Source organism: Mustela nigripes, chromosome 13 (genome assembly GCF_022355385.1).
Source record: "Mustela nigripes isolate SB6536 chromosome 13, MUSNIG.SB6536, whole genome shotgun sequence".
NCBI lineage: Eukaryota > Metazoa > Chordata > Mammalia > Carnivora > Mustelidae > Mustela > Mustela nigripes.
In genome coordinates, this window is record NC_081569.1 from 102,608,488 (window position 1) to 102,621,617 (window position 13,130).

Sequence of the window (13,130 nt, forward strand, 5' to 3'; positions counted from 1 at the left end):
TGGAAGACTAAGGGGAAAAAAAACTTGATTCTAAAACTGCAGACAGAAATGATAAAAGCTACATTCTTAGGTCTCACTGCAGTAAAAATACCCATTAATAACAATAATAAAAATTTTAAAAACCAACCACTTTGAAAAGCGAACATGTTTAAAAACCTCCTAAATAACACTTGAACCAGAAATGCAGACATTGGTACTGCAATTATTAGGTCTTTTAAAAAATTATTGTGGGAACATTATGTAGCAAAACTCATGAGATGTGACTGACCGCATACTCAGAAGAAAATGTAAAAAAAATCTGAAGTACTTCCATTATAGAAGGAAGGAGGGAACAAGTAACTAAACATTGGTCTCCAAGAGTTCTCTAAAAAATGATAGTAAGAAAATACACTTGATCTTAGCCAAAAGGCCGAGAAGCGATAATAGTAAGAAAATACAGAACAGGCTTATGACTAGCTTTAATGGTATGTAATAAAAAGTCCAAAACTACATCAAAAGAAAACAGAAGGAAATAATCGTAGAAAAAAATTCATCAGTTTAAGAAGAAGAGAATTAATAATATATCTAAGATTTGATATGTTAAAACTAGAGAAAATTAAAATTAAGGCTAATGAGGAAAAAAGCAAACTCGAATGGGGAACCGTGAGGCTTTGCATTTCTATATGGAATGTTAAATTATTAAATGAATGATTTTGAAACAGGTGTCAGAACAGTATTCCAGATAATATCAAAAAGGGGAAATAAGGAACCCTGAAAAATAAGAAAATATCCTCAGTCTGGCTTATAAAAAGAGAAATGTGAATTCAGTTCACACAGAGATCTTAATTTCCACTTATTAGATAGGGAAAAATCTGCACAGCACAGTTTTGTCAGACATGTGAGGAAACCCTCTCCGAGTCCTTTAAACTGGTATGACCTCAGTGGGGCGGTGATTTGGAAATGCTTGTGAAAAATGTAAAATGCTTACACTCTTTGACTTAGCTCTTATCTTTATAAAATTCTTCTTTTTCTAGAGATTGACCCCAGAGATACCCCTACATACATGCAGAATGACATTTTTACCAAGTCATTGCTCAAAGCAAGGTTTAATAGCAAAAGATTACTAATTGAATTTAAATAAAAAATAATAATACTAGCATAAGATCGTAAGCAACATAAATGTCGTTCTGGAGGGGCCCCACTTGGTAATTTCAGGTACAGCCATATAGTGGAAGGAGGCCTCCAAGTCTGTAAAACAGAGCAAGAAAAAGCTTTATGTATGGACATGGGAAGAGCTCCATTTAATGAGTTCTTATTTTTTATTTTATTTTATTTATTTAATGAGTTAAATATTAATGTCATTATATTGAGCCATTGATAATATATTCAATTAAGATTACTTAATCTTCAATGTTAATAAATTTAAGTTATTAAATATATTAAATATTAAATGGTATATTAATTATTAAATATTAGCATAGTTAAATGATTTAAATAACGTGTGTCTGCATTCAAAAGCTCCAAGAGGAGGAATAAGACATTATTATTAAACCAGTTGCCTTTGTGGGGAGGGGGATCAGGCAGATGGTACACAGGTAGGTATTTGACACATGATTTTTGAACCGTGTAAATGTGTTAGTTTTTTCTTTCTAAAAAAAAAAAAAGATTTTATTTGTTTATTTGACAGAGAGATCACAAGTAGACAGAGAGGCTGGCAGAGGGGTGGGGCAAAGCAGGCTCCCCGCTGAGCAGAAAGCCCGACACGGGGCTCGATCCCAGGACCCTGAGATCATGACCTGAGCCCAAAGCAGAGGCTTAACTCACTGAGCCACTCAGGCACCCCTGTGCTAGCTATTTTTTAAAAAGCTAAATGGGCACCTGGTGGCTCAGTGGGTTAAGGTCATGATCAGGTCCTGGGGTCAGGACCTATGTCAGGCTCCCTGCTCTCGAGGAGCCTACTTCTCTCTCTCTTCCTCTGCCCCTTTCCCACGTGTGCACACACTCTTCTCTCTTTCTCTCAAATAAATAAATAAAATCTTCTTTAAAAAATTAAAAACAAATAGTAAATTTAAGCAGTCCTAGACTCATAGTCATGGATATAGACAATTATTTAAGTGCCTTAAAAGTAAGATTTATCATTTTTAGACAAAATATTAACAGTGGTTTTACTCCTCATGCAATTCCATTTTATAATATTCTAAATACTTTTTCTTCTCATTCTAACAGAGAAAATCCCTTCCTAAATATGTATATACATACGCTTCCCTGCTGATAATTTTACAGGACTTCAAAATAATTTTTTAATAACTTTCCAAAATTATTAATCTTCTACTTAACAAGATTTTCTTTTTACGTAGAAAGTTTTCTTGACACACGTTTTACCCTAGAGAGCAGAGTCTCAACACAGAAAAAGCACATCAAGAACATTTTTACAGCTGTCGTGATACATTTTTTTACCGCTTTAAAATCAACATGTCACTGCGGAGGCCCCTGCAACTTCATCACTGTTCTGTGGTGACTTGTTGTGACAGAGATCGCGTACTCTTCATTGTGGTACACATTCCACTCCCATGGCTCACTTTCTTCCTTCTCATCTCTGCAAGTGCAGAATGAATGAAAGATTCATGAGAATCTTAACATGAGATCCATCCTCTTGACAAACTGAACACACAATGCGTTATTTGGCACAGCACTAGACAGCACATCTTTGGAACTTCTTAGTCTTGTAGAACTGAAACTTTGGACCTGTTGAACAATGGTTCCCACTTCACTCCATCCCCCAGCCCCTGGCAACCGCCATGCTCAGTTTCCATTTGACTGCTTTAGGTACCTCCTATAATTGTAATCCTGCAGCACTGTAATGTCCTCTGGGTTCGTCCATGCTGTTGCTTGTGGCAGGATTTCCTTGTTTTGAAGGCTGAATAGTAGCCTACTGGATGTTTCTACCACATTTTCTTTATCCACTCACCCTCTGGTGGACATTTAGGTTGTTTCTATACCTTGGCTATTGTAAATAATGCAATAGTGAACCTGGGGAGCAGATCTCTCCTTGAGAGCCTGATTTCAGCATTTACTTTGATAAATACCCAGGAACAGGATTGCTGAATCACATGGCAGTTTGGTTTTTAATTTTTTAAGGAACCTCCATACTGTTATAAACTTCTAAATTCTTTTTTGCACACTTTCCATTTCATTATATAGATGATTATGTGAAAGGCCCAATATTTAATAAAAGTAATTTTTTACTACTTCACCAAAGGCATACTTAAGTGAAACTAGCATTATTTTTAACTGCAAGTGCATGCCAATAAAGAATACAGAGGCCATTAATACAGTTTGGTGCCACTGGTTTGATTCTCATGAAAGCACTTGATTGCCGTAGCGCCATTTGGATAAATGTTAGCACAGTGGAAAAGGCCAACAGCATGTTTGTATTATTATGAAAGCAATTTTGGCTTCATGGACCTGGTCCTTAGAAAAGGTCTCAGGGACCCTGGGAGGTTCATAGACTGCGCTGAGAAATACCGAACTACACTATACTATCCACTTGCCTTCCATAGCTGGGAAATCTGGGTCTTTGAAAGGAAAGATGACTAGTACTAAGGGCAGAGAAGGTGTTAGTGGCAGCAGTAAGATTTATGTCTGCTGAGTTCTACATTCCCACATAGTACCAGGTTGACCTCTTTAAATGAAGCATGGTAATTCAACAAGGATTTATTGATTTACTAAGGAAACAGAACACATTTGTCATTTTTACTAAAATAATCTGATTCCACTTGCAAAATAACTAGACATATTGGAGGATTAATATCAGATCACTCTAAGCAGAGTAGAATTAAATAACTCTTAGAAGATCCTGAAAAATCAAGCTTGTTTTAATTTTTTTCTTCCTTTTACACATTTTTGTGTCCCCAACCTATCATTGAGAAAGGTTTCTGAGCAAAAAACACTGTACCATTCCTATTTCTCAAGCATGAACCTTGGTGGTAAGGGCTGTTCATTGTAGCCATTATTCTTTAAAATGATTTCTAGGCTAATTGAGCATTTAAAAGCAGAACATCAGACCAAACCAGACCTGCCTTTCCCACGGTGGAAACAGAGTAGGCTCAGAGCTCAGAAATACTATTGCCTAGGGAAAAAAGTATCAGTTTGATCGGAATTTAAGAGATGGGGTAAGTGTGAGAAAGTCTGAGTTGGTATAGCAACAATTTCATAGTAGTTATTTTCTAGAATAGGTGTACATAAAGGACAGAAAAAAAGAGTGTAGCTTTTGAGAGAGAAAAATATTAAAAATTGTCACAGGAAGTGACAAAATGTTTTCCAAGGCCCCTAAAGGGAGGTATGATGCCAAATCCATTCTGATCCTTGGGGTAAGGAAGCCAAATGCCTTGCACATTGCTCAGTTTCATAGTCCTGATCCTGGGTGTTGCTGGACCTTACAGGCTTGGTTTTGTTCATTTGGTTTTTAATTTAGGTGTTTTACACTACTTTTAGATGGTAACATCTTATTAGCACCCACCTAGGTGAGAAAAATGTGACAGTTCTTTCTTGAAACATGATACCTGCCTCTCTCCCAGGGTTCAGGGTCACTGTCCTAATCATCCATGCGTCAGTTTCATTTCTCTAGCACCTGCTGTGTATCAGATACTCATCTAGTTACTGGAGGGAGGCAGCCCAGGCTCCCCTCTGGTGGAGCCTGCATTCTAGAGGAGGGAAACAGACCACAAATGAAGCAGCAGCAGGAGCAAGTGCCATGGCCCCCAGGAAGGAGCAGGGTGAAGGAGGAGGTTAATGAAATGAAAAGAGCTTGGATAGCTGGGGCCCTTAGGCCAAGCAAATTGGAGGATTAAGCAAGGGAGAGGTATAATCTGATTTACATTTCTGAGAGATACCTTCAAGTACTGTCTAGACAAAAATGGAAATGTCACATGTGAAAACAGGGAGACCAGTTTGAAGATGAGGGTAATGCAGTCCAAAGAGGAGCTCCCGGCAGCAGAAGCTAAGGTGGGGAGAAATGGAAGGATGCAGACCGTGTCTGGAGGGAGTATTGACAGGCAGGGTTAAATGTGGGTGTGGAGGAAAATAAAGGATCAAGGCTAATTCTTTGGTATTGATTTTTAGCTTGAGTAGATCAAATGCCAGTTGTTGACCTGGGGAATCTAGGGGTTGAAGGAGGAATCCAGGTTCTGTTTAGAACATGCTACATTTTGAGATGCTTATTAGACCCCCAAGTGGTCATTGAAGTTCTGGGTAGAGATCAGGGCTTTTTGGCTAATAATGGAATTTGATGGTATTACATAGGAAGAGAACAGAAAGTGCAGGGAAGGGGTCTATTTGCCAACTAGCCTGTAAGAGTTTCATTATTCTAATACCAGGTACAGATATGGCAGGATACCAGCCACATGCCCTGGAAACCTGTGCAAGAATGGTGTCAGTGGGGCTCTGGGGTAGAAACACCCCGTGGGGCCGGCAGAGGAGAGAAGTGAAGGGCATGAGTAAGGCAATGGGAGGGTAGTAACTAGTGACAGATTTTTTTCAAGAAGTATTGCCACTACGTGAATCAGAGAAATGGGCCTGTAGCTTGAGGACGTTTGCAAGGGAAGGAATGTGTTTTTTAAGGTGAGAGACTAGTCTAGAACAATGCTGTTGGAGTATCCTCAACTGGGCGGCCAAGTGTCTGTTAACAGCACAGAGTGAGCTGGGTGGGAAATGGCGAGGAGGAGTTTGGAAACATACAGCACTTTTTATAGTACCTGAAGCCTCCAAGCAGGTGATCATTTTCCTGATACTCATTTTGATTGTACTTTTAAAATGTATCAGTGACAGGCTGAAATTTAAAAAACAAATTGGTCCTTTCAAACGCCACCACCCCCCACCCCCGCAGAGTCACAGAGTTTGAGAAGCTCTAGAATGTGTTTGATAACGGATGCTAAGATCTAGTAGGAGGGAGAGAGAAGTGGATGATTCGGGAGAGAGAAGGGATAGCGTCAGGAGCAGAATCCTTGGGAAGGGAAGAATACTGAGACCCCAGGCATCAGCAGAAAGATTGGTCTTGGGTAGGAGCAGTGGTATTTCCTCCTTGTCCTTGGAAGGAAGTTAGGAAATAAGGTTACGGACGCAGGGGTGGGAGTACCGTTGGTCCAGGAAAGGTGAGGGAGGCCCTTTCAGGTGTTTCTGTGCCATCTTACCTGCACTGAATTGGACCGACAACCAGACAAACCCAAACTCTTCTCATATATGTGTGTGGTGTCAGTAAAATCCTCCCTCAGGCTACTCTATGAGAATCAGCACTGAATGATCACCAGACAGAATTCAGAACCATCTTTCTTTGTCTACATGACCGCCCTTAAGATGATGTAGAGTTGATCCAGTACCCAGAAGGATGGGTTCCAAGTTTTGCACACCGGGTGAGTTTTCAGTAGGAAAGTAGCTTACTTTTTTTTTTTTTTTTTCTGGCAAAAAGAACATGAGGTTTGTATGCAAAAGTATAAAATTATACTGGTGGCACACCACAGGTTAGATTTAAGGGGAAGTGAATTGATAAACCAATTGAACATGACCAGTCAGATAAGTATCATGACTTGCAATAATTGATCCTAGCAGTATGTTCCGGTTGGACTAAAATGTCATGTGTTATAGCCCATTTCCGTTAACTCATCAAGACATTCATTTAATACACTGGGATGAAAGCAACATGGCCTTGCCCGAAGAGAGTAATCTTTGTAGACAGTAACAGTTGTGTGACATTCTACTCGAGCATGCTTAGCTTTGTGCTTCTAACAGAGCTTGAAGAGACTTTGTGTTCTTCTGTGGAGGTGACAGAAGTTATGTCAGGGACTTTGTCTTTGTGAGAGCGCTAGGCAATTGTAGAACTTTCCACATTTCACTCCTAAGCTTAGCAGTTCAGGACAAGTTGATTCCTGAGTTTAGAGAAGCTTTTATGGTATTTTTTTTTCTGTATTTGTGAAATATTTTACATTAAGTATTTGTTACTTTCTAGTTTAAAAAATCTCTTTAAAGTGAAATAACTCAAAGAAAAATACTGTGTATCACTTATATATGGAATCCAAACAACAAAGTCAAAACTATAGAAGCAGAGACTAGCATGGGAGTTACCAGGAGCTGAGGGGAGGGGGAAGATAGAGAGGTGTTGGTCACAGAGTACAAACTTCCTGCTGTAAGATGAATAGGTTCTGGGGATCTAATGTACAGCATGGTGATTATAGTTAATAATACCGTATTGTACGCCTCAAAGTAGCTAAGAGAATAGCTTTAAAAAAAATAAAAAATAAAAAAAATTTTAAAAACAGACTGAATCAGAGCTTCTGAGTCACATAACCAGCTTTTCAGTGAATCTAGCCAAGGGAAGACCCAACCTTAGAAAGATGGTTTGTATAAGATTTATAATATCTTTTAATTTAGATTTTATGTTGCATTTTTTAACAAGTTCTATGTTTTGTAAACCTGAAACACATACATTCAGGCAATGTGCATCTTTTCACATCAATGAGTTTCAGTGAACCCAGAAGTCTACTTTATTCCAGGCACATTTCATTAGGACAAAAAATTTAGATTTGTAAAAAAAAGAGAGAGAGAGAGAAGAGATGTCTGTTGTCTGTTGCCATAATAGAGATAATCTGTGCATGAAAATGTGTGAGCTTACAAAAGAAAGTTAATAATTTTCTGGAAAGGCAATAGTTCGACCTAAATGATGCAAGATAATATATATTTTTCACTCTTCCCTCTTTGGATGAAAAATATATTACGTCTTATATTTTAGATAGAATTTGGTGATCAGGATTAAGATACCTGAGAAATTAACTTTGGGGGGTCTTCTGCATACACATCTGTCTGGGGGCTCCCTGTGTCCCTCCCCTAATCATCTGTGGAATCAAAGTCACTAGTGTTAGGAAAGAACAGTGATGTCCTATTTAGTGAGAAATGATTTGTTTACATATAAATGATTTTAATTTGAAACATCTCAATGGTATATAAATAATATGTATCATTGTTTTCTGGTCAGAGATTCATAAACAACATTACAAAATGTTTTGATATTCTATCTTGAGGATTTTGCATTTGTAAACATACTTTTCCTAGTTCACAGGACAGAGCAGTACCTATCTTACTGAATTTACTGAGTATAAACACCTTTTTTTTTTTAAGAACTTTAAGCTCTCCCAAATGAAATATATTCTTTCTGGAAGCATTTAATCTTACCAAAGGAAGTAAGTCAACATAATATTGGCAGGTTTTTAGACCTTCCCAAAAGAGATTTTCTTTTTTCAATCCAAAATTGAAATGTTAAGACCAGCCTTTTGAACCTTTCATCTGACTGCATCCCAAACTCTGGACTGACTTGTATTTCCCTTTACATCATTTTCATTTATACTGAATAATGGCAACAGGCATTTGATCTGTGTCTGGGTCAGGGCTGTGCTTGCTCTGTGCCATGAGTCACTGGTAGACATACTTAGTGTGGAAAACCAATCCCTGCTGCTGGGCAGGAATTCCTTTGTTTCTTGGCTTTCTTTAAAATCTTGGCTTTTTCCATCTGGAAATGGGGGGCAGGGTGAGTGGGGTAGAGAGTAATTTGCTGTGTTAAAGTAATGTTTTCACCTAATCTAAGAGATACAATCTGTTGGGGGGGGTAGGAGGAAGCAAGATCTAATGTTTTCTCCAGAATAAAAAATTTAGCTCTTCTCTTAATATTTAAAAATCTGATGATTGGTTACTCTAATATCTCCCTTAAACAAGAAAAGGAACAGAACTGATTTTTTTTGTCATTAAATTCTTACCCTCAGAGCAGAAATAATAAATGTTAAAGGGATCCTGAACACTCATTCCATGTGAACCAAATATGGTGACATCTTTTTCAGACGAGTCATGAGTACATTTGATTTATTTAGGTGGGCAGATCAACAGAAAGCCCTATCGACTTCGTTGTTACAGACACAATTTCTGGCAGTCAGAACAACGATGAGGCCCAGATTACACAAAGTACCATCTCCCGGTTTGCCTGCAGGATTGTCTGCGACAGGAATGAACCTTACACCGCACGGATATTCGCAGCCGGATTTGACTCTTCCAAAAACATATTTCTTGGAGTAAGTACTGTTACTGAAGACACTGTTTCAAGAAAAACACCCATTATCATCAGATATAACATTTAATTGTAGCCAAAGATTTGCTTTCCAAGATGCCTCTGCTTAGATTTGGAGATTTTAATTTTCAGATGTAGAGCTTGAAAGGTTGTTATTAAGAATCTAAATATAACTACGTCATTACCTGATACTTGTTACATTTGCTGTATTAAGTGCATGTACAGTAATTGCTTTTTTTAAATGTCTATGAATATATTTATAGTAGATTTAAGGGGTTTATTTCAGTGGGAGAAAATAAATAGTCAAATCTACATAGAGTTCAAAGGAAAAAGTGACATTCTTTCATTCAGAAAATTTTCATTGGGCTGTGTCCCACGTCAGGTGTCATAGATGTGATAGCACAGGGAACAAAACAGATTAAAAACTTCTGACTCTGTGAGGCTTCCGAGTAAATGAAACCCAGAAGTTTTAGTGAATATACAATTGTAATATAGTTCTTCTTCTTTTTTATTTTTAATCAGTATGTTTTTGCAGGGGGAAAAAAATAGAACATTCAAAATGGCCTTTTTTTTTTTAATTAATTTTTTATTTTTTATAAACATATATTTTTATCCCCAGGGGTACAGGTATGTGAATCACCAGGTTTACACACTTCAAAATGGCCTTTTAAAAATGGCCTAAACAGGGGCACCTGGGTGGCTTAGTCAGTTAAGCATCTGCCTTCCACTCAAGTCATTCTCCGAGATTCATGGGATCGAGTCCCACAACGGGCTCCTTGCTCAAGCAGGAGGTCTGCTTTCCCCTCTACCCCTTATCTCTGCTTGTACACACACCCACACACTCTGTCTCTCTCTCAAATAAATAAATAAAATCTTTTTTTTTTTTTTGATGGCCTAAACAATAACAAGAATGTATTATTTCTGTAACAAGATGCACCAAGGAAGACAGGCCGAGGCCTGGGTAATTCAATGGTTGTGTGACATCCAAGGAAGCAAGTTTGTTCTATCTTACCCCCATGTCCCCAGGCAGATCTGCTTCCTCAAACTGCCTTAGGGATGAGAGATGGCTCCCACACTTCCATGCACCCCTGCCCACATGGCGACTTCGGCTGAAGAAGAGGCGGCAGAAGCACTGTTTCTTACTTATCTCTTTATATTGGTGGGTTTTTTAAAGATTTTATTTATTTATTTGACAGAGAGGGAGAGAGAGAGCACAAATGGGGAGGGGCAGAGGGAGAAGCAGGCTCCCCACTAAACAGGAAGCCCGACCAGGGGCTTGATCCCAGGACCCCAGGATCATGACCTGATCCAAAGGCAGACGCTAACAGACTGAACCACCCTTTTATTTTTTTAATTTACTTTTCATAATTGAATAAATTTGACATGTAACATTACATGTCAAATTTGTTCACTTTTATACTTACTTGTGTAAGTATAAGGTGTACAGCCATGTTACCATGATTTTCTATGTGTTATAAAATGATTGCTAGTATTGGATTATTTACCACATTGCACAGCTGAAGTACAATAATATGAGCTATATTCATAACGTGGTGCATTAGATCTCTGTGGCTGATGCACTGCTCATTACAAGCTTGAACCCTTAAACACTCTCTCCCTGTACGCCCCCTCCCCCATCCCATCCCTGATAACTGTCATTTTACTCTGTTTTTCATAGGCTTAACTTTTTAAGATTCCACATACACGTGATATAATTTTTCTCTGACTTGCTTAGCATAATGTGCTCAGGGTCCACCCACCTTGTTGCAAATGGAAGGAGATCCTCCTTTCTTGCGGGTAAATAATATTTACAGTGTCTTTTTTTTAAATCTGTTCATTCATTGATGGGCATTGGCGTGGCCTTTCATATCTTGGCTGTTGAGAATAATGCAATAAACATGGGAGTGCCTGTATCTCCTTGAAATCATGTCTTCATTTCCTTTGAGTGTGTGCCCTAAAGTGGAAATGCTGGATAATGTGGTAGTTGTTTTTAATTTTTTGGCTATTTGGGGTCTTTCCTGGTTGCACACAAAGTTTAGGATTATTTCTTCTATTTCTGTAGGGAATTCTCTTAATATTTTGATGGACATTGTGCTGAATCTGTAGATGGATTTGGGTAGTATGGCTGTTTTAACAATATTCTTCTGATTCAGCTATCTTCCCATTTGTCTGTGCCTTCAGTTTCTTTCAGCAAAGTCTGTACTTTTCATTGTACAGATCTTTCATGTGCTTGGTGAAATTTATTCCTAAGTATTTTACTGTTCTTGATGGTGTTGTGAGTGGAATAGTTTTCTTTAGGCCTTTTTCAAATGCTTCCTCATTAGTGTAAAGGAATGCAACTTACTTCTCTGTGTTGGTTTTGCGTCCTGCCACTTCCCTGAAAACGTTAATTCCAACAGCTTTTTGACTGATTGTTTGCAATTCTCAATATGTAAGATTAGCAAAGAGTGCTAAGCAATAGTTTTACTTCTTTCTTTCCAATTTGTATGCCATGTATTTATTTATCTTGCCTAATTGCTCTGACTAGGACATGTAGCACTATATTGAGTAGGAACGGTGAGCGTGGGCATCCTTGTCTTTCTGATCTTAGAGGAAACTTAGCTGCAGGTTTGTCATATGTGAACTTGATTATGTTGAGGTATATTCCTTCTGTAGCCAATCTGTTAAGGGTTTTTATTCTGTAAGGATGTTGTATTTTGTCAAATGCTCTTTCTGTGGCTATTGAGATGATCATTTTCTTGATATGATGTATTACATTTCCTTGCATCCCAGGGAAAGTCTCACTTGCTCATGGTGTATAATCCTTTTAATGCGTTTTTTAATTTGTTCATATTTTCTTGAGAAATTTTACATCTATATATATCAGGGATATTGGTCTATAATTTTCTTGTAGTATCTTTCTCTGGTTTTGGTATCAAAGGAATGAGTTTGTAAATGTTCCTTCCTCCTCAACATTTTGGAAGAGTTTGAGGAGGATTGGTGTTAATTCTTCTTTAAATGTTTGGTAGAATTCTCTAGTTGAAGCCGTCTGGTCCTGGAGTTTCTTAGGATTTTGTTTAAATTACTGATTGGATCTCTTTACTCATTACTGGACTGTTCAAATTTTCTGACTCTTCCTGATTTACTCTTGGTTGATGTGTGTTTCTGGAAATGTTTCTTTTCTTCTACATTGTAGCTGTCTTTCATCATTCTGTGTATGTCTGTAATACCAGGTATAATGTTTCCTCTTTCATATCTAATTTGGGGTCTTCTTTTTTCCTGGTTTAGCTAAAGGTTTGTCAATTTTGTTTATCTTTTTGAAGAACAGTTCTTAGTTTCAATCTTTTCTGTTGTTTTTCTGGTGTCTAGTTCATTTATTTCTGCTTCAATCCTTATTTCTGCTAACTTTGGGATTGCCTTATTCTTCTTTTTCTAGTTCCTTGAAGTATAAAATTAGGTTAAAGTTGGCTTGTTTGAGACTTTTCTAATTTCTTTTGTTTTTTTAAGATTTTATTTATTTATTTGACAGAGAGAGACAGTGAGAGAAGGAACACAAACAGGTGGAGGGGGAGAGGGAGAAGCACGCCTCCCGCTGAGCAGGGAGCCTGACGTGGGGCTCGATCCCACGACCCTGGGATCATGACCCAAGCCGAAAGCGGACGCCCAACGTCTGAGCCACCCAGGCTTCCCTAGACTTTTCTAACTTCTTAATATGCATGTTTATTGCTGTAAGATTCTCAGAACTTCTTTTTTTTTTTAATTTTTTATTTTTTATAAACATATATTTTTATCCCCAGGGGTACAGGTCTGTGAATCACCAGGTTTACACACTTCACAGCACTCCCCAATGTCCATAATTCCACCCCCTTCTCCCATACCCCCTCCCCCCAGCAACCCTCAGTTTGTTTTGTGAGATTAAGAGTCACTTATGGTTTGTCTCCCTCCCAATCCCATCTTGTTTCATTTAATCTTCTCCTACCCACTTAAGCCCCCATGTTGCATCACCACTTCCTCATATCAGGGAGATCATATGATAGTTATCTTTCTCCGCTTGACTTATTTTGCTAAG

The 13,130-nt window shown here is 38.1% G+C and overlaps 1 protein-coding gene and 1 pseudogene across 1 annotated transcript in view; one reads left to right on the forward strand and one right to left on the reverse strand.

The window, feature by feature from the left end:
- The window catches only part of PELI2 (pellino E3 ubiquitin protein ligase family member 2), a 183,800-nt gene that overhangs the window by 156,359 nt on the left and 14,311 nt on the right, over positions 1–13,130 (forward strand). Inside the window, exon 4 of the mRNA XM_059373271.1 lies at positions 8,889–9,086. Coding sequence (XP_059229254.1) covers positions 8,889–9,086 — 198 coding nt within the window. The remainder of the gene's footprint in view (positions 1–8,888; positions 9,087–13,130) is intronic.
- On the reverse strand, positions 356–421 carry LOC132000352 (U2 spliceosomal RNA; annotated as a pseudogene).